The following is a 27663-nucleotide window of genomic DNA, read 5'->3' as shown; positions in this document are numbered from 1 at the left end:
TTAGGTGTAGGACGACTTTCGCACCGCTGTCCTGAAGCCCCCGTCGTTCTCGGCGGTCGTACGACAGTGTGGTCAAGGTGCGTCATGTTACGCTAGTACTTTTTGTTCGATATGTCAATAACCTACGAATTGCAAGAATGCCGTCTTTTACGTATCAGCTCTGAGACATCACGTACTAATCCACCGGTGCGAACTTGAATCCTTCAAGTGATACCTTCAAATCGTCCATATAGTGCAAAACCTGGCCCCGCCCATCGCCTCACAGCGCCTCGATGGGTGCTTCGCACGAAAGTTGATGCTCAAATCAAGCCGCATCTGGCGCTTAATCACCACCTCCACAATATTAACCGATTGGTCAAGGAAGTTATGTACATACGTCATTTAAATGGAACCCGCGCTGATCCCATTCTTGTTTTCTGAAGGTTTGTGTCATACACAACCACCGTACCGAACATTATGCGTGCATATAAAAACCTTACCTTGGCCTGGTGCACACCTAGTCGAACTTCCTTCGTCTTCGTTACTACCTCATATCGCGACCCACCCACACTCGTTTAATATGTTCAACAAGTCCGTTCTCTTGATCGTCATCTCTGCTGCTTTCGCAGTTGCCCTTCCCACCGGCTCCATTACCAAGGGTCCTAGTACCCTACATCGCATCCACGACCTCGGCGCCAGTATCTCCGGCGTTCTTGACGTCAAAACACCATCCACAAACCACGCCGGCATCGCTGATGTACATGAGGTTCGCGAAGTAGCCCATCCTTCCTTCCAGCTTCCCCAAGTAGAGAAGGAGAAGGAACCCACAGTTCCCAAGGGTACTCTCAGCGTCCCTGCCGTCCCTCAGGATGGGTCTCTTGTCACAGACGAGCTCCCCGAGGTTGATGCCTCCACCGCCTCAGTGCTCAAGAATCCCGCTGACGAATTGCCCAAGATTCTTCGCAGCATCATTCCCTCGCCGCCGCATAAGAGCGTAGACAAGTTGGAGAAGGATAAGTTGGAGACACCCGATGCCTCCACACCCAAGCCCCCCAGTAGTCCAGCATCCATTTCCTCGTACGCTCGCACTCAACCTAACAACGCAACGCCCAAGGACCCCGACGTATCTCGCATACAGTCTGCAGTTGGGGATGCCGGCAAGATAGCCGTAACTAAAGCTCACAAAGACTTGAATTCGCTTGCAACCAATGCTGCAAAGGGCCTGGAACGTGCCTCGCCTCCCAATGTCAAGCCACCATCTCTGGCGCGTCGCGCTGAGTCGTGTGACTCTGACTACACCTTGACCTACTGCAAGAAGGTTTTGCAGTCGGGTGACAGTTCCATCCCGAAGCTGCTCCAGACCGTAAATGTGGACACCTCTGTTACTGGCCCCGTAGGCCTGTCCTGCTCGGGTGCAAAGACAGCTGACTAGTAAGTTTCTCATTTTTTCTTCTTTTACCGTCGGTTAATGTTGCTCGTTAGCGTCTACCCCCTTTGCAGCAAGAAGTTGGACGTGCCAGGTCTGGCCCTCGACTGTGTAGATGTCATTCTCAATGACCCTTACCTAAGCCGGACATGTGTACCTTCGATTTGAACTTGAAGCCAATCCAACCACCCAACTGGAACCGCTTTGCGTAGCATAGTGTCTGAATGTTTCTTACGAGCACTACTTATTACTCACACTGATTTACTACGCCGATTCTGTCATATACCCATACTTAATGTTATACCTTGGTCCAATTCGGAAGTCATCACAACCGGCCCTAAACCAACCTATAAGTAAATTTGGCACCCGCAATCTTCGACTTTTTCAACTCATTCCGGACTCGCACTATTGTCCCCCTGCGATTCGACCTTAGTAAAGGTTCTGGTTGCAGGAGTCTACCGCAAGTCCCAGACTGTCAAGCGGCTCAGCTGGAGTGCACCTTCGTACGTGGTACGGTCGCGAGACCTTGAGGATGCTTTCCTTACCAGAGCTGCTACACTTGCCTTGATATTTCCAATTACTTCAAATTCAGGCGTGTCACGGAGGTCATCATTAGTGTGTGTAGCGGTTTATTACGATTGTATATTAGCGACTGCGCTACCTCTGCTTTTCGTACAATCAATTCAGGGTTCGGTGTGCAATTATAATTTATGATTGATCGTAAGGTTGAATTCAGTCAAACCGTGCCAATCATCAATGTCAAAAGGAGGAAGAACAAAATCCAAGGTATGTCTACACGCGTATATACAAGATTACTAGTATAGCTCGGATCTACTAACAGTGACGCAGCATGTCACGAGATGAAACGATGGCGAGCAAGAAAAAGGCCAATGTGAAATGACCACTCTGTTCTCTAGTTCCATGGTAATAGGTGGCAATCCACGCAGTCCACTAACCACTGACAAAAGATTACGCCCAGACTTCCGAGTCAAGGTACATCTATAGACATGTGTTGCAGGCTACTACAACACATACCATAGACGCACCTTGAATCCGCTAGGTGAGCTCAAAAAACTGTAATGTCAGCGCAAAAGCAAGAAGATAAAATACAAAGAAGAAGATGCGAAAGACTGAAATGCGGCGGGTTGGAACGACGATAACATCGAATGGCGAGAATGGAGTGAACGACCAGAAAAAGCGAGCGTGCACACTACAGTAGCGACGGGCGCAGTGGGCGGCGAGCAGCGAAAGACGGAACTTCACGTAAGCGGAAGCGACTGATGCACAATCCTTCGAGCATGGAACCGCAGAAGAGTACTTGATCGAGGTAAGAAGCGAAGAAAACTTTTGGCCAAAAGAATGAAGCGGCACGCGAGCGAGACGAAGGCAGCAGATAGACAAGCAGGCAAAACTCACTCACCTTGCAACCCGAGCAACTAACTACCCCATCACAAACGCCAGCCTCAGGCTCACACCTGCTGCATAACACCCACGGCAGACGCACGCTGTACCATGCATCAGGCATGCTCCTGCGGCCACCGCACATGTTAACCCTTCAACCAAAAAAGAACTCACCAACCATAGCGAAATAGTGGTCAAACTACAATAAAAGCGAGATAATTCATCGTTATTCACCAGCTGGAATATAAGGGAATGTCAGCGGGCAATATCCACCTTCAAGGCGTACCACATAGTCAGGCTCCTTGAGAGTGGATGATAGTGCGGAGAGCTAATACTTTAGCGGGCGGGCACTCAATAGAGAAGCTAGTAGATGCATCGATAGGTCCAACGACTGAGGCGGACTGATACATACCCAATGGCAGCCTCGCTGCAGTGATGCGAAGGGGAAATGATCATATGGTGAAAAGGGAAACGGTAATGACTACTAAGAATGTGGTGGAACAGGGAAGAGAGCGAGATGGCGGGAAAACAGAGAAGGCAGGATTCTTATACGCTCTACACTCGCACACAAGAGGCTGACGTGCATGACGATGCTTGTGATGACGGCTGCCAGCCGCATTCCAATCCAATCCAGCTGACAGTAAGCAATAAATTTGGTACTCCCGCGCATAAATCGCACCCCAAATTCGAGCGCAACTTGGTCATGCCGGGGGACAGTACTCAGGAGGCAGTGATTCTGGCTGATTGCATCTATTCAAAATGTTTAGTCCATGCTATGCTGGAGATACAATTCGAATTTCGAATGTGCTGTCGATCACTGTGGCACGTGACAAACTTAGTGCTAAGGCGACAAATCTTTAAATTGTGATGCTGACACTCTTGCACAGGTTGTTCTCGGCTTATATCCACAAGACTATTCGTACAAGGCATTTAAATCGTCAAGTGTGTTTCACAATGCAGGAAATACAAGTCGAAGTGCACAAAAAAGCGGATGGTGTACATGCTTGATCTGAAAATCGTGCGTAAATTCAAGTTGGAGTCGAAGAATTGGTGAGTGTCACAGCGATACTTAATTTTAAAAGCGTCTTTCAACCCACCACCAGTGCAAAGTCTGTGACTACGCCTGTTTTTTTACGAAGCAGCAAGATTGCTGTAATGTCCATCCCAGAAAACCTAGTACTGCAGGCAGCAGCACACCCTCAAAGATGCGAGCAGTGCCATCATTGGTCTTGGAGGTGACATACCTACATCAGATGTTGTAGTGGACAGGAAGCTTGGTGAAGGGGGCTATAATGAAGTTTTTTATATCTTGGGCAAGTCCTTGAGCCACATTGCCAGTTGTTGTCGAGCTAAATTCTTCCCATTATGAATAGCTATCAGGCTTGGGCGACTCCACAAGATCCAGGTCTTTCGCTTTACGTATTCCGAAACCAGATACTCTCCTGCCTCATCAGATATTAAATGAGGTCGCTTCCATTTCCTTGATATCTGCACGTTGTCCCGATATTCCAGTCCCCAAGATATACGCATTTAGCGCTAACGGGCTGAACCCATTCATCGCTCAAGAACATATCGATGGCGAACCTTTGAGTACTATATGGAATCGCTATACCGAGACGAAGAAGCATTCAGTTGCCCTGAAGATCGCTGAGATAATTGTTGATATGGCGGAGACGCGTTTCAGTGCTATAGGCGGGTTTGCCAGTCCTATAAGCTACACCCTTGGACCCACCATAGAGGGAAGCAAGTTCTTCAAGGGACGTGTGAGCCTCTTGCATTAATCTCTCTGATTTGATTTATTACATTCGGATAGAGCAAATTTCATTCCAATAGATGCTACCCCATCGGTCCATACAAAACCGCAAAGGAATACATTCTCGCTTGCTACGACAAAGAGATATACTACTATACCCATGCCCCCCCGTCCGATATCGATTCCGATCTTTTCGAAATCACCTCTCTCGAAGATTTTGTGCAACAGCTACGAGCTGAGAAGCGTCAGCTAGAGACAAGCTTCGTCGCTGAAGACGAACTATTTGTGCTCGTGCATGGAGGCTTTCACGGTCGGAATGTCATCATGCATGGTACGCAGGTACAAGCTGTCCTCGATTGGGAGCTTGCAGGTGCATATCCTTTGGGTGAGCTGTTAGGAGGGATGGGAGTCGATGTTGTGGAAGTCGAGGACTATAAATCAGAAAAGGATAATGCACTTTCTAGCAGAGAGATTGTGCGTAGGGTCGAAGAGACGGCGAGACAAAGAGGATGCGATGCGAAGGAGTTAGCGCTGTTATTGGGCAATGGAGATCCTGTCCTCGGTAAAGCAAGGACAGAAATGTTTCCGGCTGAGTACTGAATAATAATAATGCGCTGGGTAGGTTCTTTTCTTTGTAACTTTATCATTGGTTTTGTTACGAATCCGACACCGCGGATCTTCATCTCATCACTAGTACGGTTGTGAGTGATCAATTTGTTCTAACGGTGAGTGCTGAAATTTGACTTTTTCAATGTTTGTACCTCACAATGAGTCGCTGGTGTCCCTCAAACACCACTGTCTCTGCGAGTTAATGCCCAACTTAGGCATATTTCGTTGGGTTTCGTGTGAAATGTGCAACTTCAAGCTTCAAGGGGCATACTTGGAGTCAGTACGGTACGTTCCAGATATTCATCCGTACTTACATTCATACAAGGATGACAACCACAGACTCGGCAAGTCCCCTCTTTGCTCTGTCAACACGGTACTGTCTAGCATTAATAGTAACAGACACAAATCTACTGACCTATGGACTATAATCACGCGTCCGATCTCATTTTTTCCACCATCTCACCGCTGAAATTGACAATTCTCACCCGGTCATACTTGCAATGACGGAACCCTCAAAGCACTACGCTTGGATATGCAAAGCACCCAGCGACTTAAGGGATTGGTCGAGTGAATGCCCGATGCAGGGCCCAGGCTGGTCACCACTACAAAGACCTCCAAAACCCTGTCGGACTTCGATATCAAGTAATTCGACTGAATTTCGACATCAATGTCAGTCTTTACTCAACTCTCCACATCGAGTTGACCTCCATCGATATAACTTATCTCTAGAAAATACCTCGATCCTGGTGTTCACTCGATGCTGTAACAGATAATGGATTCGCCTTCAAACGGATGTGGTTGATTGAAGGACAATGCACTTACGTGTTACATGGTCCACGCCCACTAATAACCTCCACAAAGCGTCCCTATACGAATTCCACAAGCGTCTGTCCACTGCGAGCACAACTCCGCGTGCTTCTATCCACCACAAAACACAATGGCACGACCACCACCGGGAATCGTTTATATACCTCCCACAATACCTACCCAGACCCCAAGTTGAATCACGCATTCACCTCACACAGAATAAAGTACTATTCCCCACTCATATTCTTCTATAACCAATCATGTCTAAGGTAAGCCCTAATTACGCGCATGCTTCATGCACTAACTTGAAGACTGACGCTTGAAATATTTAGCTCTACACCTGCTCTGTTGAACCTGGCTGCAACGAAACTTTTACCAAGTTCGTGGACTTCAAGAGACATAAAGCCGCACACTCAGCAAGGTACGTATTTCTCCTCTAGTATACAGCTCATGTCACTCACATTTGCTCACGCAGGGGGTACACCTGCACCTGGCCCGGGTGCGACTTTGCGACAATGGTGAGAAATAGCTACGACATCCATTCTGCTAAACAGTACGTGCCCATTCATCGCCGTTATCGATTCCACTGATGAATGATTTTATTTTAGTACGGGCGAGAAACGCTACGTCTGTCCTAACGATGGTTGTGACTACAAGACTCACGACCCTGCTCTTTTCACGCGCCACCGCAAGAAACAACATGGGTATGTTCCTCTGGCGCGCGGTCGTGGTTCTGCATCCGTCAAAGGGTCAGGCGAGACCAAGTCATCGTCCCAGCCCCCGGTACAGCCCCCTCCCCCTGATACATTCTACCAATACAACCTCCAACCCATGCAACCGCAGGGCGTGCAACCACAACTCATGCAACAACCACCCGTACCACTCCAACCCATGCAACCGCAGGTCGTGCAACCACAACCCATGCAACAACCACCCATACCACCCCAACCCATGCAACCACAACTCATACCACACCAACCCATGCAACCGCAGCCCGTGCAATGGCAACCCATGCAACCACAACCCATACCACACCAACCCATGCAACCGCAGCCCGTACCACACCAACCCATGCAACCACAACCCGTCCCACACCAAACCATGCAACCGCAACCACAACCCATACCACACCGAGCCGTGCAATCGCAGCCCATGCAACTACAGCTGCAACCGCAATCGCAACCGATCCCGCCCCGACACATGCAATTCTACCCCACCCCATACAAACCCCAACCCACTCCATATCAGCCTCCCCCACCTGTCTACAACCCATCGTTGGGAGTCTTCTACGACTCAGCAGATACCGCGGACGACTATACCATGTATACCGGACCCGCGAGGGATTCCAATGGGTGGACTGAGGGATGCATGTGTCCTGAATTGATGCAGAGGCGCCCTTCAGAGATCCTGTGGTCTGAATATGGAGGTTTTTAATCTTGCATGATCTCAAGACTTGAGAATTATATGTGTACTTTTTTCGTGCTTGGTGTTGTTTTCTCGTTTTGTTTTTTTCGTTCGTTTATGTCTGGATTCTAGACACCCTCCCACCCATTTGTATATCATTTATCACTTCTTTACGATGTTTTGTCTAAAGGCCCCTTTTATCAATGTAACACGTTCTCACGGTTAGATTGTGATGTCGACAGTAGAGCAGGACGAGGATGTCTATGGAGTACGAATTGAGCATGGTGTTGTGTAAGATTAGGAGCCCTTGACACCACATGACCGGCCAGTACTGTCACGATTCACACATGAGACTCCCCGGTTTCAAGACTTGCCTGGTTGCGAGCGCGCCTGGTGATCGAAAGCAGAGGTGCTTCAGGGGGACGAATGACACCACGAGCGGTACCGGTCATAGGTGGTGTAGTCGACTGCATGTATTAGATTACGCAACAGATGATTCCACCCGGGACGGAAAGTAATACTGGAGTCTCGCAGAGCAGAAATGTCACTGCCCGGAGCTACCTTGTGGCAGACAGCTGCAAGATGGTCCCGCATCATCACCATGCCCCTCTCGATCATGGTGTCGACTGCACCCATATCTTGATTCGGAAACAAGGTCTGCAGTGAATGCATCAATAAAGCGACCCAGATCTGAGTGTTTGTAGATACTTACACCACGTCCCAGCAATTCATCGTCAACATCGGCGTTGATTGGTTCGTCCCCCCGGACCCAACTGTGAAATAGAACAGATCCGAGGTGACACCACGTATGGCCTGCAACTACGATGGGTTCCTCAAGAGATCGTGCTGCAGCGCCTCTAAGCGAATGGAATGAAGAGCGTGAACTAGTAGTAGTACCCCTAATAAAAATAAAGGCAACACTCACAGCCATAGGCATAGCACGAATAGACAGCCATGATGCTCTCGCACGACGCAAACATCCATCAGCATCTCGTTGCCCCGATCGCGTGCTTAGTTACTCCTGCGTCAGTGAATGCAGACTGTGCCCTGACCGTGTAGTCTGTAGGGCAAAACTACTCTGGGCTGAGTTTTAGCCAAGTGCTGGCACAACTGGCGTTTGGCGCACTGGACTGCACATCCCAAGACAAACCATCCTCCAAGTCAGATCCCACCTGTTGTACATCATCTTCAGCTGGCCAGTAGCGATTGCACGCCGGTAGTCATGATAGGAGTAGTTGTTAGTATTACGAAGTTTTCTGAGGGTGGTAAAACTGGCGCGGCGCAATGGCATAGTATCGCCGACAACACTACGTGTAGGGTTGTATCGGTAACGAAATATCAGTAAAACCTTGTGCGCTTCTGGGCTCATTATTAGACGCCTACCCAAGCGTTTCTTGGGCATTCTTGGGCGTCATTGTGGCTAGCGCCCAATTCGGAAGGATTCAAGGTTCAGTACCACCTGCAACTTTCATATACCGGCCCATCACCGCCTCCTTATCAAGGCGCCAGTGAGTCGCAGTGCATATATACCGCCTTATCTCGCTCGGCTAGAAAATGCGCGTTCGGAAGCGTTGTACCACATGGACAAACCGGAATGACAATGAAACTCACTGCAATGCTATCGTTTCACCACAATCAGACAGTTACGATTACCGAACTCTCCTCGCCAAGTATAGACTCTAATAATAGGTACGAACGTCATCACAGGTGGCTTGGAAATGGCAGTGATTGTCCAATGTCGAGCAATGGAAGATATCTGCTAAAATTTTAAATGACTCCCTCATCATGTACTGCCTGACGTGACACAAATATATACTTATAACTCGGACTCGCGGTGAACCTCGGTGTTACTGAGCGTCAAAACCATCTCCCAAGAACAAATCTACGACATCGACGGAGTGTTAGCCAGGTAGATCTAGTTTTGTTCTTCTCACTCATGAAGCGAAGATGGTCGACAGGCAACCAGAACGTTCAACGCCACTTTGCATGACGGCCGCCTGAGGAATCCGAAAACAAGCGAAATTTTCGATTGTGAGTGCTGCACAGCATACGAGTACTTGGGTGTGTGTCGATACTGCCTTCAAGTAGTCCCATTGACCAACTCAGGCTGTTGTAGGGCACCGTCTGTGAATTCGAACCACCCAAGCCGGACTACTATAGAACTTTTTGTGCAACTTCTCGCACCGCTTTCAGTGGCCCGGCCCAAAAACTTAAGCAAGGCAAAAGCTGCAAAAGCCGAGCGGCGCGATTGCTGAAAAAGAACACAGGTTTGAACGTTGATTCTAATCTCGTACAGATAAGATGATATGAATTCATCCGTGCCAAGTATTTCGAGTGACGGAACGCGGTTGCATCAGTATAAAAAGCGGGGGTGAGTAGCATTTGCCTGCTCTCCAGTCTCAATCCACATGTCAATCCTCACAATCACGAAGCTTGCAGATGAGCTCTTCTTGCGACCCATCGTAATATCGATGAACAGCTTGGTCCTGTCAACCCTGATGTCCTTTGTTATGTCCGCCAACGGAAGCATCGACTGGAGACCGGTACGCTCATCAATTTGATACTAGATAATATTGCCGATGTAATTGCCTTTGCAGATAACTATCTGTGTCACGTCGGATATCCTTGCCATGGGTGCTGACCACCTTAAGGACAAAGAGGAGGAATTATCGTCGGACCGCAATAACGCCAACAAACCACGCCTCGCCTCTTGGTTTATATATGCACGAACCTTCCTCGCCGCCAGCGCTGCGCTCCTTGCATTGGCACTATCTCAGTGTCCAATTTCGACGCTCCTCACCACAGCAGCGTTCGTCGCCCCCGCCTTGCTCTGGACCACTCCGATCAGCTTCAAGAAGTTTACGCTGATCTCGAGGCGTCTTATTGGGAGGTTTGGCGGAGACAAGCACCAGCCTTCTACGTCTGCGCCTGTCCTGGTCATCAAACGCATCCCTGGCATGAAAGCCATATTTAATGGCATCATTCGAGGGTACGTCTGCGTGTTTGCCTTGAATGATGCACGCGTAAACTAATGTTCTTCAGATGTGGCATCTACACTGTGGTCCTCTCCGTGTTGTCGGGATCAGGAAATCTAACTAACACGCTACCGTCTCCATGGAGTGTTGTTCAACTAATAGTCTGGTCGACCGTCAACCGCTCATGCCATGCAGTAAGTAGACAATATACTATCACGTGATTTGAATCCTGACCATGTCTAATAGATCATGACTGATGTCCGTGATTTCGAAGATGATATGAAGACCGGCGTCCCCACTATACCCGTCCTTCTCGGTTCCATACTCAAAACGAAGATCATATTGACAACTTGTCATATGCTGGTTATGTTGGCCTTCATCGAAAACCCATACATTATGGGAAGCTGTCTATTTGCCGCAGTTCTGGTGTGGATTCTTGGCAAAAATTCACCGAAAAATTCGTTCTTGTTTAGCTCTCATTCGCAGTCCTTGTTTACTATCTGGTATTTGTTGACGAGGCATATTTAGCTCCTGTTGGTAGTATCTTCTGCGATAATCAGTACTTTAGTAACTTTCTTAGATGCAACTGGCTATCGAAGGATACATTCGTAGTCAGCTGCGTAGATTATATATCCCATCATACTTACACGCATTTTTACAGCTACTTTATATCGATAGACTGGACTTCATTTTGCTACCTAATTTACCGCTTCTGCGGACCCCACTGCTGGTTGCCTGCAGGTCTTGCTTCAGAATTCTCGAACATCCTTGTTTCTAGTGTGGTCAGACACTCGAGGTCGGCCATGAAGCTGTCGGCAGGATAGCTTATCATGAGATCAGCCCAAGCCATCTTCAACAGCCCGTTATTGTTCCATTCCCATTTCTGAGCTTGGACGCGTTTTTTGAAATCACAGGCCTTTCAATGAGCAAGTGAAAGCGTGCACCAAAGGCATGCCACCGAGCCATTTTCGACTTGACTGGAAGCACCAGGACTGTTCTCAGAGAACCAACATGCGATTTTTACGCACTCGCGAGATGAGATATCGCAACGAAATGGTATGCTGTATGCACCCACACCATCTAGGTTCTTCTTCGAGTGCAATATGTAGTTTATCACGGGACATACCTCCACACCACACTGGTTCAAGTCAGGACTGTTGAGGAACTTCCGAAGCGGCAATATGCAGCCATTGAATGACGTCCAATTCTTTTGATGCTTGTGCTAACATAAAGTTTTGATTCAAGTCTTCTTCACGATAAATATCCCAAGAGTGGACCTGTTCTCCGAGCTACAGATCACTTCATGTTAAGAGGACTACAAACATAACCAGTCAATGTCACTCACGCGAATCTCACGCCTCTTAGTTTGGTCCTGCCAGAGTTCGTCCACGAGATCTCGTTGCTCTAATATACCTGAGTTACAGGACAGTTCAAGTGCTGACGCGCAGGGTGGGGTTTGACGCGGCATGTGGTATCTGTGACGCGGAACCAACGAGGCAATGAGGCGGCATGTATGAGGTTTGACGCGGCATGCAAGTGGGCCTTGACGCAGCATGGGTAAGTGTGGAGGTTGACATTAGTAGAGAGACTGCGAAGATGTTGGGCAGAACTTCTCGTGGTATGAGTGCCTGAATGAGGCTTGTCATGGCTTGACATGGTACGGTAGTATGAAGTAGAGAAGCTGCATCGGAATTGACAAGGATGGTGTCGAGACAAATATGCGCCTGAAAACCAACATTGTATCAATAATTAGAGGTAATACAAGACAAACACAAGATGCACACTACATTCCGAATCCCGAGTACTTAGTACGAACGCGGAGGACAGGCATTGTAAATACTTATGGTGAAAAGTGAATGCAACACTCCAGGGCCTGTACGCACATGGACATATGTTCGTATGTTCGAAACAGTTTGATCATTAACGAGGATACAAAGTGTTTGGAATGCATAAATAAGTTCAAGTGTTTGAACATGACCAGTACTAGTACGAACCTGAGTCTAGGATTTGTGACAGCGCCGCGTCACAGGCGCGTCACAACCGCGTCTGGCCCAACTTGACGCTGTCGATTTTAGGCTTAGTTCTACTTGCATCGTGATACATATTACTGTTAACGTTCACCACGTGTTCTTGAATCTTGAAGAAGAATTTCCTGCTTATCGGTATCTAATACTGTTTGGCCTTCCGTAGGTGCTCACTTAATTTCCTGTCAGTGCGGTCTCACTATTTCATCTCACTCTTCTTGCCTAGGATGCAATGAGGCAGCAGCAATCAATGTCTGTGACACCCTGCATGTCCATTTCGCATTGTTCGAATGTGACCTCGCAGCCAGTCAACACTGACTCAAAGGTGCAGTAAAATGCCACACATCTAGTTTGGTTTGGGCGAAGGAAGACCCGATTTCACCGGTCCCGTGATATCATTCGTCTCAGTTAAGACTCGTGATTCAAGTGTATATATGAGCTGACACGTTTGACCCTTCCTAGGTTCGGGTGGTCGGCCGACACACCACAAGCATGCAAATCTCCTGATTGCTGGGTGATTTGTCATTCGTGCATCTAGCGCGGGGCAGTGTCATCATGAGCATAGAACGTAGTTCATAGCGTTCCGCACAGCAAGTTGTCAAAATTGAGAATGGTCTCATCTCAATCAGGTACTAATAGTGGAGATATCCAAGCGTTTATCGATCCCTACTTTTTCACCCTATACATCAACGTCACGTTCGATCCCATTGCTACTTATTCGTACACGATGTCGCATGCAAACACACGAAACAAGTTTCTCGCCATCTTTGAGGGCATCCGGGAAGAAGCTGGTTGCGCATATGAAGTCCGAGAAGATGCCTTGAAGATGCCATTGCGTGGTTCAACGAGGTGATCGTTATAATGCGTTCCATTGAATATCGATGTTCATGTCTTCGTTGGGATTGTCATCAATGCTATCACATACCGGATCTTCTCACTTGGCTACACCACCTGCGGCAATTTATCTGTTTCGACTATCATCGTATTAGAACCTAATCTACAATGTCCCTGGAGGTAAACTCAACCGTGGCGTATCCGTCGTTGACACCGTCACGATTCTCCTAAACCGCCCTCCAACTGACGACGAATACTTCAAAGCTGCCCTCCTCGGATGGTGTATTCGAGCTTGTATGTTCTCCGTTGTCCATTCTGAAATATCCATAGTCACTCCCTGATAGCTTCAAGCATTCTTCCTTGTTTCCGATGACATCATGGACGGCTCCATTTCGCGCCGTGGCCAACCGTGCTGGTATCGTGTCTCTAATGTCAAGGGGCTCGGAAAGGTACACAACATTGCTGTAAACGACTCATGCATGCTCGAGGGCGCCATCTACCACATCCTCAAGAACCACTTCAGACGTGAGAGTTATTATGTTGATTTGTTGAATTGTTCCAGGAGGTACACACGACACCCTTTCATTGCACCTCACATAGCCTCTCTTACCCTAGTCACCCAGGTAACTTACAAGACCGAGATGGGTCAGCTCGTTGACCAAATCACTGCCCCCGAGGATAACATCAACATAGGCAAATACACCCTCCCCAAACATGCCTTTATTGTGCGGTACAAAACAGCCTACTACTCTTTCTACCTCAGTGTCGCGCTCGCCATGCGTATGTGTGGTGTCCCAGACGTATACGAGCTAAACGGAAAGACCGTCGAACCATACAAAGAAGCCAACCGCATTCTCATTCCCATGGGCGAGTTCTTCCAGGTGCAAGACGACTACCTCGACTACCATGGCACCGAGGCACAGATCGGGAAAATTGGTACGGACATCATTGATGGCAAGTGCTCCTGGTGTGTGTGCACAGCACTCACCCACGGTACCGACATGCAAAAACAATTCCTGTTCGAGAACTACGGCAAGAAGGGTCCCGAACAGGCTATGAGGGAGCAAGCTGTGAAGGACATGTACAACGACGATGAGGGGTTGAACATTCCAAAGCGCTACGAGGAGTATTCGAAGAACACAGTGGCAGAGATTAATGGGATGATCGAGTTGGTACCAGAGCCTGATGTGCAGGATGAGTTGAGGGGTGATAGGCTGAGGCGGGACGTGTTCCGGGCCTTCCTGAGCAAGATTACTGATCGTACGGCGTAGGACTACATATGCCTCGGAGGTGTGAGAAGAAAAACCATCCTTATCAATTGCTAGCATGCCTACGAATGTTTGCAAGTTGGCTTGATCGAATATCTTATAACCGAGCGGCGCTAGGAGGAAATACAAAGATAAACAACAAAAACCATTTGGGCGGGTTTCGTTAATCCACCGGACTGCTGTCCAACGACATCACTTTGACTGGTTCAAGTTTCTTACGCACATCTTCGACTCTGCTTGTGAGATATGGCCCAATCATCGATTGTGATATTAATTCATAATCAGTCCTAAGTATGGAGCCAATACGAAATTCATTAATTCCAATTTCCGGGAGGTCCGGACGAACTCTTTGGAGACCACCCACATGGAGTCACTGTTGAACGTTACCCCGGCATATTCTGTGCAGAATGGGGGGCTGATTTCGTGCCTTTCTTCGGATCACTCGTCTCCAAGGAGCTCAAGTAGTAACACTTGATCACCAGCGTTGAGACGTTGATACTGAGTATTACCGACTTACCACCCGCGATGACCAACTCAGAGGATGCAGGTTTGCATCAGTCTCGATGGCGCAAGTTCCTCCAGTACATTGAGGTACCCACCGATCCTGGAGTGCCCAACACACCATGGGTCAACCGAGACCTCATCCCCATGCCCAAAGAGCGCCGCACGTATAAGATATGGTCCTACTTCATCTACTGGTGCATCTCTGGTTTCTGCACTGCAGGGTATACCACGGGCAGCACATTACTCGCGTACGGCCTAGATGCGCGGCAGGCTATCGTGTCCCTCGTCATCGGAGGTCTGCTTCTTGGAGTGCTTTGTGTCGCCTGCGGGTGGATGGGAGAGAGGTGAGGATGCTGTGGTTACAGTACGGGTTCCATCGAAATGCTGACTGCTCAAAGACACCACATAGGCTTTACTGTAGCGTGCAGGTTCAGCTGGGGCGTGCGGTGAGTATGCAACACCTGACAGCGGTACATTGTGTTGATTCCTCTTGCAGAGGCGCCTATTTTCCTGTTATCTTTCGTGCTTTTGTGTGAGTGGTGCGCTAAACATATTGTGTTACATTACTTGATCTCGTAATTCAAGGATCATCTTGTAAGTCTCGAGTTTCTTTTTCAAGTACCGAAATCAGATATGCGCATTTAGCTGGGACGGCCTCCAGGCCTACTGGGGTGGACAAGGTAACCTACTTTCTACTTGTGTTCTTTGTTCCGTTGCTGATAAACTGCGCTATTTCGTGCAGCTGTTGCGGTACGTGCTCAAGTCTTCGCGCATCTTACTTCATCCCATGCATCTGAATAGGTAACGATCGGCGCTATAATTCCTGGTGCGCAACCTTCTTTCAGATTGAGCAATGCTTATTTTATCTTGTTTTAGGATTTGCCCACATGTGAGTACACTCAACTTGTCAAGTCTTTTTCGCCACTCACGCACAATGACTTAGGAAACAGACGTTAGCGGGAGGAACCTTGTTTACCAAGGACTTCATAGGCATGATGTCCGATACATCCTCTCTTCACGAATTCATTAAATCTAACATCCCGTATACAGCATTTACTACGTGATCTTCATCGCAATCATGCGCATCCCCCCTGAGCGGCTCCAGAGGCCATTCATCGTCTCGTCTGTCATGTTTTGCGGCACGTAAGCACTGTTACCATTCTAATTCCACGCATGCGCTGCACTTAATTTACAATGTAGCCTGATCGGACTTCTTGCTTGGGCGGTCTCGAACACGCATTCTGGTGGTCCATTGTTTCGGGAGCAAGCCAGTCCCGTTCACGGTGGAACAGGATGGTGAGAACATGACTTGAGATAAAATTAGATATTTTGATAAACAATGCGATAGGGCCATGTTATTCGGTATCACCGCGATTCTCGGCGCATGGTGCGAGACTGTCCTTTCACCGCTTGCACGCGCATCTAATATATGCAATGGCTATGATAAAAAGGAGTGGTGCGACCGTTGGTCAAAGCGACTGGACGCGCTATGCCAACCGGCCTTGTCTGTCCAACGCTATAACATTCTTGTTTATCGGACTAACACGTCCATTCAGATGCGCCCACGCTATCTCAGCTCATCGCCGCGTACGTCCACAACCCATATTCATCTTAGTTTGACCTGACTGATTACTCCCAGGCCATTTTGCATCATTGTGTGTGCCACGATCGGCATTATTGTCACGTCATGCGCCCAAGAAATTGTAGGGAGCCTGATTTGGGAGCCTTTCCTGCTTCTCGCAACTCTGCAAGATTACTAGTAAGTGGGGGTTCATCCGCTGGGGCATAGCTTAACTCATTTCTTCAGTAATGACTCCCCAAGAGGTAAGGACGATCTCGCAGTAAGTGTGGGTGCTCAATTCTCTATCGATACGGACAGTTCGTGTTGCGATGTACGTGACACGTTAATGTGTTCTAGCTCCTTCTCTGACCGCACTTCAGTTTCTTTGCCGGACTCGGCTGTGCATGTGCCCAGGTCGGCATTAACATCGTTTTCAACTCTGTGAGCGCCGGAATGGATCTTTCGTACGCCCTTACTCCCATACCTTAACATCTACCTAACACACAGACAGCGGTGTCGTACCGTTCGTATTTTTCGTTCCTTGTACCCCGAGTGCACAGATTAACAGACATTCTTCCGTAGACGCTATATCAACATCAGGAGGGGCGCTTACCTGCTTACCTTTCTGGGGTTGGCTTCGAACCCTTGGCAATACCTGTCTAAGGCTTCAACTTTCCTGACCGTGATATCTGGCTTCGGAATATTCTGTACGTGTCAAGGAAGTCTTATGCATCACGCGTAAACTGTTCCTATTTAGTTGCTCCCTTTTCTGGGATTCTTCTCGCCGACTACTTCGTAGTAAGGAGATGCGTGATCAAGCTCGAGGACTGCTACATCGGCGACAAACGCTCCATCTACTGGTGCGCAAACATCACAAAGCATATTCTTCATCTCACTTCTGCCCAGGTACCGCAATGGCGTCCACTGGCGTGCCCCACTCGCCTGGGTGCTTGGGGTCTTCCCAACCGTGCCTGGGCTAATCATGACAACCCTTGACGCGACTGCGTGGAATGTGTGGGTGCGCATTTTCCATATTGCGTTCTTCGTCGGTAGGTTTGCCGCTCTGAAATGGTATCTTAAATATTTAATAAAATTTGGCATCTCCGCAGGTCTTTTGATATCATTCGTCACGTTCTCGGTGATTTGTTGGGTCTCACCCCCGGGAAATGTGGGTGTTGGAGTGTCGTATCATGAAGAAAGTAGTTTTGAAGAGGAAGGCGACCCGGAGACCGAGGAGAAGAAGGAACTAGTTTAGGACTGGTATAGATTCTGTAAGGCCCACTATGCTACGATGTTCAAAGACACAATGGCCCTCATGTCGATCCACAACAAGGTGTTGTAGGCTGAGGACTGCGACCCAAGTTGACAAGTCCTTTAGTGATGGGCATTACTACCACGAAAAACGAGCATCGATCCGACATCACTTCACCATTCTGCTCTCACCTTCACGAATGGAACTGTAAACACACATTGCTAGTAAGATCTACATAGTAGCTCAAGTGGGGGTGTGGCTAGGTAAGGTTAGGGTAGCCAGTGATTTGTTACCGTGTTCCGAAATTTTGAAATCTCACCGTCAAATGCAAGTGTGGGACGCAACCCCCTCGTTTTATGCATTGGGTGTACAAAGCGAAGGAAGGAAATTGGTAGGAAATAACAGATCTCTTAGCAGAAATCAGCTACGCCTAGTGATCTGCATTCCTGCAAATCATTTGCTTGCAACCACTTCACGATGCAGAACTTTTACGAACAAAGCAGGGATATAGTCTAGAACTAGTAGGCAGTGCAATCCGTTGCTGTTCCGTTCAAATTCACAGTGATGACCTACATGGATGATCAGGATCCAGCAGATACCAGCAACATACTAAGTGGGAATTGAGATACGCACGTCCTCACAGCAGAGTGTGGTCGTCGATTGACTCAATTGGCTCGAGTTACTATATGCATTCACATTGGGGACCTCGTACCTTCGCTCTATGCAACGTCGAGCGCAGGTCAAGTTAGTTCATGTGCCCCCTTCCTCTCGAAGCCAGAATCCAAAACGCACATAACCACAGCTGGTAGCAGCACAACATACCGGGTAACCGGGAACCCCGACGTGCAACCTCACACGTCCTCGCCAACGACTACAACGTCGGGTGTCGCAATTACGGGGACAGTCTGGTGATGTGTATCTCACGGGAAATGAGCAGTTCAGAAGCAAAAATGGCACCGTCAAGTCTCGCAGCGTGCCATGATGTCAATAGAAGCGATACCATAGACAGCGCATGCATAAGTTGCTGAAATTTGGTCAGCCCAAAAACGCGTGGGAAAATTCAAACGACACCGGTTTTAGAGGTTATTTGACTCTCTGAATTCATCCCCGCACTCAGTTTGATACCAAAAGAATTTCCCGAGCCAAAAATAAAGTTGTCGAGATTGCTGGTCCGCGACTGTAAGTAGTATGGAGCCAATACGAAATTCGTCAATTCCCAGAGAGCTTTTGGGAGACCAACGGCATGGAGTCACTGTAACGTCACCCCGGCATATTCTCTGCGGAATGAGGACCTGAATTCGTGCCTTTCTTCGGATCACTCGTCTCCAAGGAGCTCAGCGTTGAGACATTGATACTGAGTATTATCGACTCACCACCCGCAATGACCAACTCAAAGGAAGAAAGCCTACATCAGTCTCGATGGCGCAAGTTCCTCCAGTACATTGAGGTACCCACCGATCCTGGAGTGCCCAACACACCATGGGTCAACCGGGACCTCATCCCCATGCCCAAAGAGCGCCGCACGTATAAGATATGGTCCTACTTCATCTACTGGTGCATCTCTGGTCTCTGCATTTCAGGGTATGCCGCGGGCAGCACATTACTCGCGTACGGCCTAGATGCGCGGCAGGCTATCGTGTCCCTCGTCATCGGAGGTCTCATCGTTGGAGTGCTTTCTGTCGCCTGCGGGTGGATGGGAGAGAGGTGGGGATACTGTGGTTACGGGACGAGTTCCATCGAAATGCTGACGGCTTAAAGACACCACATAGGCTTTACTGTAGCGTGCAGGTTCAGCTGGGGCATGCGGTGAGTATGCAACTGACAGCGGTACATTGTATTGATTCCTCTTGCAGAGGCGCCTATTTTCCTGTTATTGTTCGTGCTTTTGTGTGAGTGATGCGCTAAACATATTGTAGTACATTGCTTGATTTCACAATTCAAGGACCATCTTGTAAGTCTCGAGCTTCTTTTTCAAGTGCCGAAAGCAGATATGTATATTTAGCTGGGATGGCCTCCAGGCCTACTGGGGTGGACAAGGTAACTTACTTTTTACTTGTATTATTCGTTCCGTTGCTGATAAACTGCGCTATTTCGTGCAGCCGTTGCGGTACGTGCTCAAGTCTTCGCGCATCTTACTTCATTCCACGCATTTGAATAGGTAACGATCGGCGCTATAATTCCTGGTGCGCAACCTTCCTTTCAGATTGAGCAATGCTTATTTTATCTTGTTCAAGGATTTGCCCACATGTGAGTACACTCAACTTGTAAAGTTTTTTTCGCCACCCACGCACAATAACGTAGGAAACAGACGTTAGCGGGAGGAACCTTGTTTACCAAGGACCTCATAGGCGTAATGTCCGATACATCCTCTCTTCACGAATCCATTAAATCTGACATGTCGTATGCAGCATCTACTATGTGTTCTTCATCGTAACCATGCGCATCCCTCCTGAGCGACTCCAGAGGACCATTCATCGTCTCGTCTGTCATGTTTTGCGGCACGTAAGCACCGTCACCATTCTAATTCCACGCATGCGCTACACTTAATTTACAATGTAGCCTGATCGGACTTCTTGCTTGGGCGGTCTCGAACACGCATTCTGGTGGTCCATTGTTTCGGGAGCAAGCCAGTCCCGTCCACGGTGGAACAGGATGGTGAGCTCATAACTCAAGATAAAATTAGATATTTTGATAAACAATGCAATAGGGCCATGTTATTCGGTATCACCGCGATTCTCGGCGCATGGTGCGAGACTGTCCTTTCACCGCTTGCACGCGCATCTAATATATGCTATGGCTATGGTGAAAAGGGGTGGTGGGACCCTCGGTCAAAGCGACTGGACTCGCTATGCCAACCGGCCATGTCTGTCCAACGCTATCGCATTCTTGTTTATCAGGCTGATACGTCCATTCAGATGCGCCTACGCTATCTCAGTTCATCGCCGCGTACGTCCACGACCCATATTTACCTTGGTCTAACCTGACTGATTACTCCCAGGCCATTTTGCATCATTGTGTGTGCCACGATCGGCATTATTGTCACGTCATGCGCCCAAGAAATTGTAGGGAGCCTGATTTGGGAGCCTTTCCTGCTTCTCGCAACTCTGCAAGATTACTAGTAAGTGGGGGGTGGTTCACCTGCTGGGGCATAGCTTAACTCGCTTTTTTAGTAATGACTCCCCAAGAGGTAAGGACGATCTTGCAGTAAGTGTTGGTACTCAATTCTCTATCGGACAGTTCGTGCTGCGATGTACGTGACACGTTAATGTACTCTAGCTCCTTCTCTGACCCACTTCAGTTTCTTTGCCGGACTCGGCTGTGTATGTGCCCAGCTCGGCATTAGCATTGTTCTCAACTCTGTGAGCGCTGGAATGGATCTTTCGTACGTCCCTTGCTCCCATGTCTTAGCATCTACCTAACACACGAGCAGGGGTGTCGTGCCGTTCGTATTTTACATTTCTTGTACTCCGAATGCACAGGTCGACAGACGTTTTCCCGTAGACGCTATATCAACATCAGGAGGGGTGCTTACTTGCTCGCCTTTCTGGGGCTGGCTTCGAACCCTTGGCAATACCTGTCTAATGCTTCAACCTTTCTGACCGTGATATCTGGCTTCGGAATATTCTGTACGTGTCAAGGAAGTCTTATGCATCACGCGTAAACTGTTCCTATTTAGTTGCTCCCTTTTCTGGGATTCTTCTCGCCGACTACTTCGTAGTAAGGAGATGCGTGATCAAGCTCGAGGACTGCTACATCGGCGACAAACGTTCTATTTACTGGTGCGCAAACATCACAGGGCATATTCTTCATCTCACTTCTGCCAAGGTACCGCAATGGCGTCCACTGGCGTGCCCCACTCGCCTGGGTGCTTGGGGTCTTCCCAACCATGCCAGGGCTAATCATGACAACCCTTGACGCGACTGCGTGGAATGTGTGGGTGCGCATTTTCCATATTGCGTTCTTTGTCGGTAGGTTTGCTGCTATGAAACGGTATCTTAAATATTCAATGAAATTCGGCGACTCCGCAGGTCTTTTGATATCATTCGTCACGTTCTCGGTGATTTGTTGGGTCTCACCCCCGGGAAATGTGGGTATTGGGGTGTCGTATCATGAGGAAAGTAGTTTTGAAGTGGAGGGTGACTTGGAGACCGAGGAGAAGGGGGAACCAGTGTAGTACTGGCATAGATCGTGGTTTATTCTGCAAGGCCCACTATCCTACGATGTTCAAAGACACAATGACCCTCATGTCGATCCGCAACAAGGTATTGAGGACTGGGACCCAAGTTGACAAGTCCTTCAGTGGTGGGCATTACAATGCCAATGAGTCCTGCAAGCGACGGAGTGATTTGTCGATGGTAAGTTGTCTGAACACGCGTTGGTGTTTCAAGAGTACCAGAGAACGGGCATCGAACGGACACGATGATAATTCTGCTCTCACACCTTCACGAATGGAACTGTAAACACATTGTTAGTAAGATCTACACAGCAGCTCGAGTGAGGCACTGTGAGGGTGTGGTTAGGTAAGGTTAGCGTAACCAATGACTCTTGTTACCGTGTTCCGAAATTTTGAAATCTCACTGGTATGGTACCGTCAAATCCAAGTGTAGGACGCAACCCCCTCGTTTTCTACACTGGGTGCACAAAGCAAAGAAGATTGGTGGGAAAAAACTGCTCAGGAGGATCTCTTAGCACTGGCAGCAATCAGCTACGCCTACTAGTGATTTGCATTCTTACTGGTGATCTGCAAATTATTTGCTTGCAACCACTGCACGGTGCAGAAATTTTACGAACAAAGCAGGCATATACTATAGAACTACTCGTAGGCAGTGCAATCCGTTGCTGTTCCGTTCAGATTCACGCTGCTAACCTACATCGATGATGAGCAAATGCCAGCAACGCAGGTGGAAATTGAAATACGCACGTCCTCGCAGCAGAGTGTGGTGGTCGTTTGAGCCGTTTTACTACATGCGTTCACATTGGGAACGTTCTGGCACCTCGTACCTTCGCTCTATGCAACGTCGAGCGCAGGTCAAGTTAGTCCGTGTGCTCCTTTGAAGCTAGAATCCAAAACGTACATAATCATCGCTGGTAGACACACAACATACTGGGAACCCCAACGTGCAGCCTCCCACGTCCTCGCCAACGACCACAACTTGGGTGTCGCAATTACAAAGGCAGATGCGCAAAGCAACACCAGTAGATGGGTGAACATGGCGTGATGTACAACAAAGTGAGGGAAATAGATTTTCAGGTCATATTTTCAGGATGACAGGTAGAAATATGGTATAGTTGGTTCGCGCCCGAGCTATACCCGAGATGTCATTCAATCAGGCAAACTTCTCGAAGATCATGGTAAGATGTGACATCACCCATGGATTCGACCTTCGAAAGAACCGATCTCCAAGAGCCTCCAACCAACCTATGGAAGAGCTTCGGATTCAGCACGCAGCGAATTGTTATAGTCTATCACTGAAGAAAAATAGAGGTTAACAAACCATCCCGAGCGGCAAAAACAAAGCCAAACTGCCACTGCATTAAGAGGGAATCGAACCCCCGGCGGGTCGATGGCAACGACCCAGGTTACCACTACCCCATTAATGCATGTTCGCATCAGATCCTCGGCTATTATGACGGCATCAGTGATGTCGATGAATTATCAACGTTAACATTACGGTCGTTTCTTCAAAAAAAAGGTAAGGCCTGCGTGTTTGAGAATATCTTCAGTCACCTGTACCGGGGAGCCCGGAGGATAGTTATGTGTTAGAAAATCCTAACTTGGATTTCAACGCCTTGCAAGGCATTTCAAGTTTCAGAGGCAAAATGACCTCTGAAACGAGTTTAAATAATAGTGAAATCGCCACAGAAATGCCGCTGCAATAATGGTACGGTAATGGTACGGCACGTTGCAATGTGGTTGCGCAATATATTGAAAAATACATAGTAAGATTCCTTGCAAATTCGCTTCAAGAATACCTCATTGCAACCACTTGAGACAGACAATTTGTCGAAGAACCAAAAATTGATCCGTTAAAAATACAATTCAAAAGTATCTCACGAGACTGCCTGGTCTATCGAAGACGTCCAGGCGATGCGGTCTTGCGTCAAATCACCTGAATTCCTTTATGGTCCCTGCTGGTAGGACGTGGTGCGACGCACCATGAATATTGCTCAAGGTCACTGTTCGCCGCGTGTGTAAAGATGTTCATCTGCAGTGACTACCAATGAGGGTAGAAAGGGACTACGTGCGAGCATTACTCACCTCAACGCCAGTGACATTTGGCGTGGTGACTGCATTGTAAAGACCCCCATCGGTGTTCTTGAGTGCAATATTCGAGGTATTTCGAGGCAACCTGGAGCTGCCGAGGAGTAAAAATTGTAGCGGCGTCAACGTGTCTGTGTATAATAGATACAATTACATGATCTCTGGCGCTGAAGTCTGGAAATTAGTCAGTCGCCTGACAACACGAAGCGCCGTGACTTATATTCATAGTGTAGCTAGAAAAGGAGTGTGGAAGAAACTCACTGCTGAAGCAACAGCGGCTTGGACCTGGGCATTAAAATAACACTCGTGATGGCGTTTAAGTCAAGCACCATCATTAATATTGCAGCAGCAAGTCGAACACAAATCTGAAACAGGAAGGTTGGTATTCGCGATAGCAGGAAAATAAATAAACATACGCGATGAAAAAGTACATCAACCCGTCAGAGAACAACATCATGGCATGTCTAGTAGGTGCCCAGGCGAACTGATATGCCGAAAGGCGCAAGACCAAAAAATGGGTACACACTAAACAAATAAAAGTGGCGGTAAGATTCATAGTGATATCGCTGTAAGCGATTGTACAACCGGCGACGGGATGCCAGACGCCAGTCAGGAGGACACCTGCAAACATGCTCGGTCAACAAAATTGAACGGCACCAAGACCTTCAAATTAGATTAGAAAGGAGTATGTTAGCCCAATGTCGGTAGGGTCATACTATTTATCTGTTTCAACAACAAACCTGGCGATCCGCATAGATACTTACTACCCTTTGAGGCAATATCAGCATGCTAGAGTCGTGTCATTTATCTGTTTCAACAACAGCCCCAGCGAACCACTCCCGTTCGTTTCATTAATTGCTGTCATGATCGTATTGATTGTGAGCATACAGCACGAGAATTTGGCGATCCTATATACCCCGACTGCTTCAGACATGCTAGCTTAGCAGTGCTGACTCGTTCCATGTGTGACCATTGAACTTGTGCCCTTTGATGATCATGATATTCCTGGGTTCGTCTGACTCCAAGTTGGCAAATTCAGCTGATCGACTCGGATGATTAGAAGCCAACCTAAGCATAGGTCTTAGAAATCAGCCTAGCCACATCGAGCCTGGACAGCTTAACGAACCACATACGCCATACATACGCCATTGCGCCTCATTGTGCTTACTGCATTATTTAGCGCACAAACTGCGGAGACATCTTACGCCCCTTTCTTTCCTCCTATTCTTTGAGAGCCCTACTGGAGAAATGGCAGACCCAAAGGTTTGGTTTAGTGGGTGAAAGCGAATTTATTGGACTCGCCATGAATACTGATATCTCACATCCAGTTACTGGTGCATCGTCAGGGTTCGGGAGATCAATGACTGAGCTATTGCTCAACAAGGGCGATAAAGTCATAGCGACTCTTCGCCATCCTGACGCTCTATCAGATTTATCAGCACAATTCCCATCCTCCCAGTTCTTAATCATTCAGCTTGACGTGACGAACAGCGCGGAAGTATCAGCTGCGTTTGCAAGAGCAAATGAAGCTTTTGGAAGGATTGATGTCGTGTTTAATAATGCAGGTCAAGCTGTAACAGGAGAGTTAGAGTCCGTGAGCGAGGAAGAGGCCCGCCAGATGTTCGAAGTAAATTTCTGGGGTGCTATGCATGTGAGCAAGGAGGCGGTGAAGTTCTTCCGAGAAGTGAACAAGCCAATTGGTGGGAGACTGTTGCAGGTCTCGTCAAGGTTGGGATTGGTAGGCGGCCCTGCAGTCGCTTTCTACAGTGCATCGTGAGTGTTCTAAATTATATGGCATACTGTTTTAAGTCATAGCATCGCGACAGAAAATTTGGCAGGTCTAATCAATTTTTTGAGAGTGGAGATACTTATCAAATTATCTAGCTCTGGAGGGCCTGAGCGAGTCCTTGGCAAACGAACTTGATCCTGCGTGGAACATAAAGGTAATTCAAGGATGCTTGACGTTTAAAGACTCGCCAACCTTTCATTTCCCCAAGGTCACAATAATCGAGCCAGGTCCATTCCGTACCAAGATATTCAAAGAGAATCAACGCCTGACTCCACAGCACCCTGCGTACGCCAATCCTGACTTGCCCGGTTCCCGGGCTCGGCAAATCGTGGCGTCGGGCAATATCGATGGAGATTCAGACAAGGCAGTGGTGGCCATTGAGAAGTTGACCCACCTTGATGATGTTCCTATGCGCCTGCCACTGCACAGAAATGTCGTTGTTTCAACAAGGGATAAAATCAAGAGCCTGACTGAGGACGTGAATAAATTTGAAAGTTGGTCTGAAGATCTTTACCATTAAATCCATGCAGTGTACACTGTGCTTATAGCCAGCGGTTTTGCTACTTTCGAATGCGTTTCGTATACATTTATGCAACAAATGTTCGATTTTCCCCTGTGTAGAGACTGCTGCCTCTCACTGTCAGAGAATAAGCACTTCAAGTTATTCGTCTTCGAAACCAGACATGCCAGATAAAACACTGATCGGCGTCCAGAAAGCGGGATTTGGCTGGTCGACCGGAAGCAGACTCGGTGACAAAGTCATGGTCTAGGTTACTCGGAAAAATCTGTGATACTTGTTCAAAGTGCAAACTGTGAAAGCGGTTCCGTGTACATTGGTATGGAGCTTCTGTAAAATACAAAAACAAAGCGTTGGATTAACGTGAACAATTGGATGCAGAAATGTCAAATAAAATAAACCATTGATAGATTTATAAGGAAGGAAGTCTTCCTTCCATCAAGGTCGCCCGGGAATTGCCCTACGCACCGAATTTAACTAAGTAAATAGATCATCATCATGCCGACCAGCAAACACTCACCTCTTTTCGTCGACAATGTCGTACGCGTACGAGGCCTACGGCCGCTCGCCATCTCCCATATTCTCACAGAGTTCCGTACCACTAGATGACTCCTCAGCAGACGAAACACCCAGTGTTCAAACAAGCGCGAGCCGAACAGGTTCGCCGGGACCTGAGGCCTGAGCATGGGGAAGCACGAAGCGCTCCTTTGCCTTCCTGTGCCGAAGGCACAGTGAGTATTAGGATGCAGCCAAGGCCGGGAAGCTGAAAAGGAGCGCTCCTTTTGCTTCCTGTGCCGAAGGCACAACGGGTGTAGGACTAATTATGATCTGGAAGGGTGTGTTTGATGTACGGAGTTGGAAATTGCTTACGTTTGACAGCGGCTCCTCGGCACACAAGGTTTGGGACGCATATCTGGAATTCTAAACGCTGCCAGTGCAGGAAGTTACTCATATTATCAGATATATCATCTTGACAATCGCCCTTGTTCCACTTTCACTTGATTTCGTATTGTAATACTTGCTTCAACCAATCAAAGGCCTTATGTAATTAAACTTTGAGCATAGATATTCGTGATGATCACAACCATGCCGATTTTGACGATATCAAGCTCTGAACGGTGGATATATATCTAGCACGAATGCTATGCTATACACCTCCAACGTCCCCCACTCGTTCATACCCATCCCTCGAATATGACCGTAGTCTCAAATGATCCCAGTCAGTGACCGATCATCAATTCAAGTATTTTTTACAGCTATTGGTTGGGTTCGTCGCATCAATATGTCTCGATCTAACA

General features: G+C 48.0%; 10 protein-coding genes and 1 non-coding gene across 11 annotated transcripts; 8 read left to right on the top strand and 3 right to left on the bottom strand.

Moving 5' to 3' along the window:
- Positions 1-71: 71 nt before the first annotated feature.
- Positions 72-1733, top strand: DFJ58DRAFT_762454 (uncharacterized protein; the record flags this gene model as incomplete). The annotated part of the gene is made up of 2 exons (XM_041388547.1): positions 72-1410; positions 1462-1733. Coding segments are annotated over exons 1-2 (1111 nt in total), but the record flags the coding sequence as incomplete, so codon positions are not given.
- Positions 1734-3634: 1901 nt separating this feature from the next.
- On the top strand, positions 3635-5159 carry DFJ58DRAFT_696765 (uncharacterized protein; the record flags this gene model as incomplete). Its single annotated transcript, XM_041383488.1, has 4 exons — positions 3635-3856; positions 3910-4119; positions 4180-4569; positions 4620-5159. The coding sequence occupies exons 2-4, from the start codon at positions 4099-4101 to the stop codon at positions 5157-5159; spliced, it is 951 nt and encodes a 316-aa protein (XP_041249327.1). The 5' UTR covers positions 3635-3856; positions 3910-4098.
- Positions 5160-6235: 1076 nt separating this feature from the next.
- On the top strand, positions 6236-7409 carry DFJ58DRAFT_741954 (uncharacterized protein; the record flags this gene model as incomplete). The annotated part of the gene is made up of 4 exons (XM_041387168.1): positions 6236-6244; positions 6308-6396; positions 6451-6528; positions 6584-7409. 4 exons carry the CDS (start codon positions 6236-6238, stop codon positions 7407-7409), a joined length of 1002 nt encoding a protein of 333 aa, XP_041249326.1.
- Positions 7410-7720: 311 nt separating this feature from the next.
- On the bottom strand, positions 7721-8794 carry DFJ58DRAFT_837105 (uncharacterized protein; the record flags this gene model as incomplete). Its single annotated transcript, XM_041392338.1, has 5 exons — positions 7721-7846; positions 7941-8036; positions 8092-8278; positions 8552-8686; positions 8763-8794. The coding sequence occupies 5 exons, from the start codon at positions 8792-8794 to the stop codon at positions 7721-7723; spliced, it is 576 nt and encodes a 191-aa protein (XP_041249325.1).
- Positions 8795-9497: 703 nt separating this feature from the next.
- DFJ58DRAFT_762435 (uncharacterized protein) lies at positions 9498-10872 on the top strand (the record flags this gene model as incomplete). The annotated part of the gene is made up of 6 exons (XM_041388546.1): positions 9498-9604; positions 9704-9750; positions 9812-9922; positions 9977-10368; positions 10422-10548; positions 10601-10872. Coding segments are annotated over exons 3-6 (863 nt in total), but the record flags the coding sequence as incomplete, so codon positions are not given.
- A 493-nt stretch (positions 10873-11365) lies between these two features.
- On the top strand, positions 11366-14483 carry DFJ58DRAFT_713755 (isoprenoid synthase domain-containing protein; the record flags this gene model as incomplete). The annotated part of the gene is made up of 5 exons (XM_041383946.1): positions 11366-11410; positions 11503-11553; positions 13368-13506; positions 13564-13767; positions 13828-14483. The coding sequence occupies 5 exons, from the start codon at positions 11366-11368 to the stop codon at positions 14481-14483; spliced, it is 1095 nt and encodes a 364-aa protein (XP_041249323.1).
- Positions 14484-15005: 522 nt separating this feature from the next.
- DFJ58DRAFT_722534 (permease for cytosine/purines, uracil, thiamine, allantoin-domain-containing protein) lies at positions 15006-17800 on the top strand (the record flags this gene model as incomplete). The annotated part of the gene is made up of 22 exons (XM_041384897.1): positions 15006-15328; positions 15383-15430; positions 15481-15516; positions 15570-15578; positions 15630-15664; positions 15727-15734; positions 15786-15810; positions 15861-15873; positions 15928-15981; positions 16035-16127; positions 16185-16280; positions 16333-16448; positions 16541-16571; positions 16624-16743; positions 16792-16808; positions 16864-16876; positions 16926-17009; positions 17057-17068; positions 17128-17252; positions 17303-17405; positions 17452-17594; positions 17655-17800. 22 exons carry the CDS (start codon positions 15006-15008, stop codon positions 17798-17800), a joined length of 1650 nt encoding a protein of 549 aa, XP_041249322.1.
- A 1378-nt stretch (positions 17801-19178) lies between these two features.
- DFJ58DRAFT_890428 (permease for cytosine/purines, uracil, thiamine, allantoin-domain-containing protein) lies at positions 19179-22100 on the top strand (the record flags this gene model as incomplete). The annotated part of the gene is made up of 16 exons (XM_041394733.1): positions 19179-19501; positions 19556-19603; positions 19761-19904; positions 20099-20152; positions 20261-20299; positions 20357-20452; positions 20505-20543; positions 20608-20660; positions 20713-20743; positions 20796-20915; positions 20968-21033; positions 21096-21179; positions 21299-21423; positions 21474-21576; positions 21623-21765; positions 21826-22100. 16 exons carry the CDS (start codon positions 19179-19181, stop codon positions 21969-21971), a joined length of 1614 nt encoding a protein of 537 aa, XP_041249321.1. The 3' UTR covers positions 21972-22100.
- A 414-nt stretch (positions 22101-22514) lies between these two features.
- On the bottom strand, positions 22515-23301 carry DFJ58DRAFT_762397 (uncharacterized protein). The gene is made up of 4 exons (XM_041388545.1): positions 22968-23301; positions 22873-22932; positions 22719-22805; positions 22515-22664 (listed from the first exon to the last, which is right to left on the bottom strand). Exons 1-4 carry the CDS (start codon positions 23007-23009, stop codon positions 22611-22613), a joined length of 243 nt encoding a protein of 80 aa, XP_041249320.1. The 5' UTR covers positions 23010-23301; the 3' UTR covers positions 22515-22610.
- Positions 23302-23327: 26 nt separating this feature from the next.
- On the bottom strand, positions 23328-23398 carry DFJ58DRAFT_t29. The gene has a single exon. It is a non-coding gene; the product is annotated as a tRNA-Gly (tRNA).
- Positions 23399-25255: 1857 nt separating this feature from the next.
- Positions 25256-26531, top strand: DFJ58DRAFT_762392 (NAD(P)-binding protein). Its single transcript, XM_041388544.1, has 7 exons — positions 25256-25330; positions 25362-25363; positions 25388-25832; positions 25886-25893; positions 25944-26002; positions 26057-26369; positions 26414-26531. Exons 1-6 carry the CDS (start codon positions 25308-25310, stop codon positions 26366-26368), a joined length of 849 nt encoding a protein of 282 aa, XP_041249319.1. The 5' UTR covers positions 25256-25307; the 3' UTR covers position 26369; positions 26414-26531.
- The last annotated feature ends 1132 nt before the right edge of the window (positions 26532-27663 follow it).

The sequence above is a fragment of the Suillus subalutaceus genome (genome assembly GCF_016647625.1).
Source record: "Suillus subalutaceus strain FC151 chromosome Unknown DFJ58scaffold_8, whole genome shotgun sequence".
Taxonomy (NCBI): Eukaryota; Fungi; Basidiomycota; class Agaricomycetes; order Boletales; family Suillaceae; genus Suillus; species Suillus subalutaceus.
This window is presented reverse-complemented; position numbering and strand designations above follow the sequence as displayed.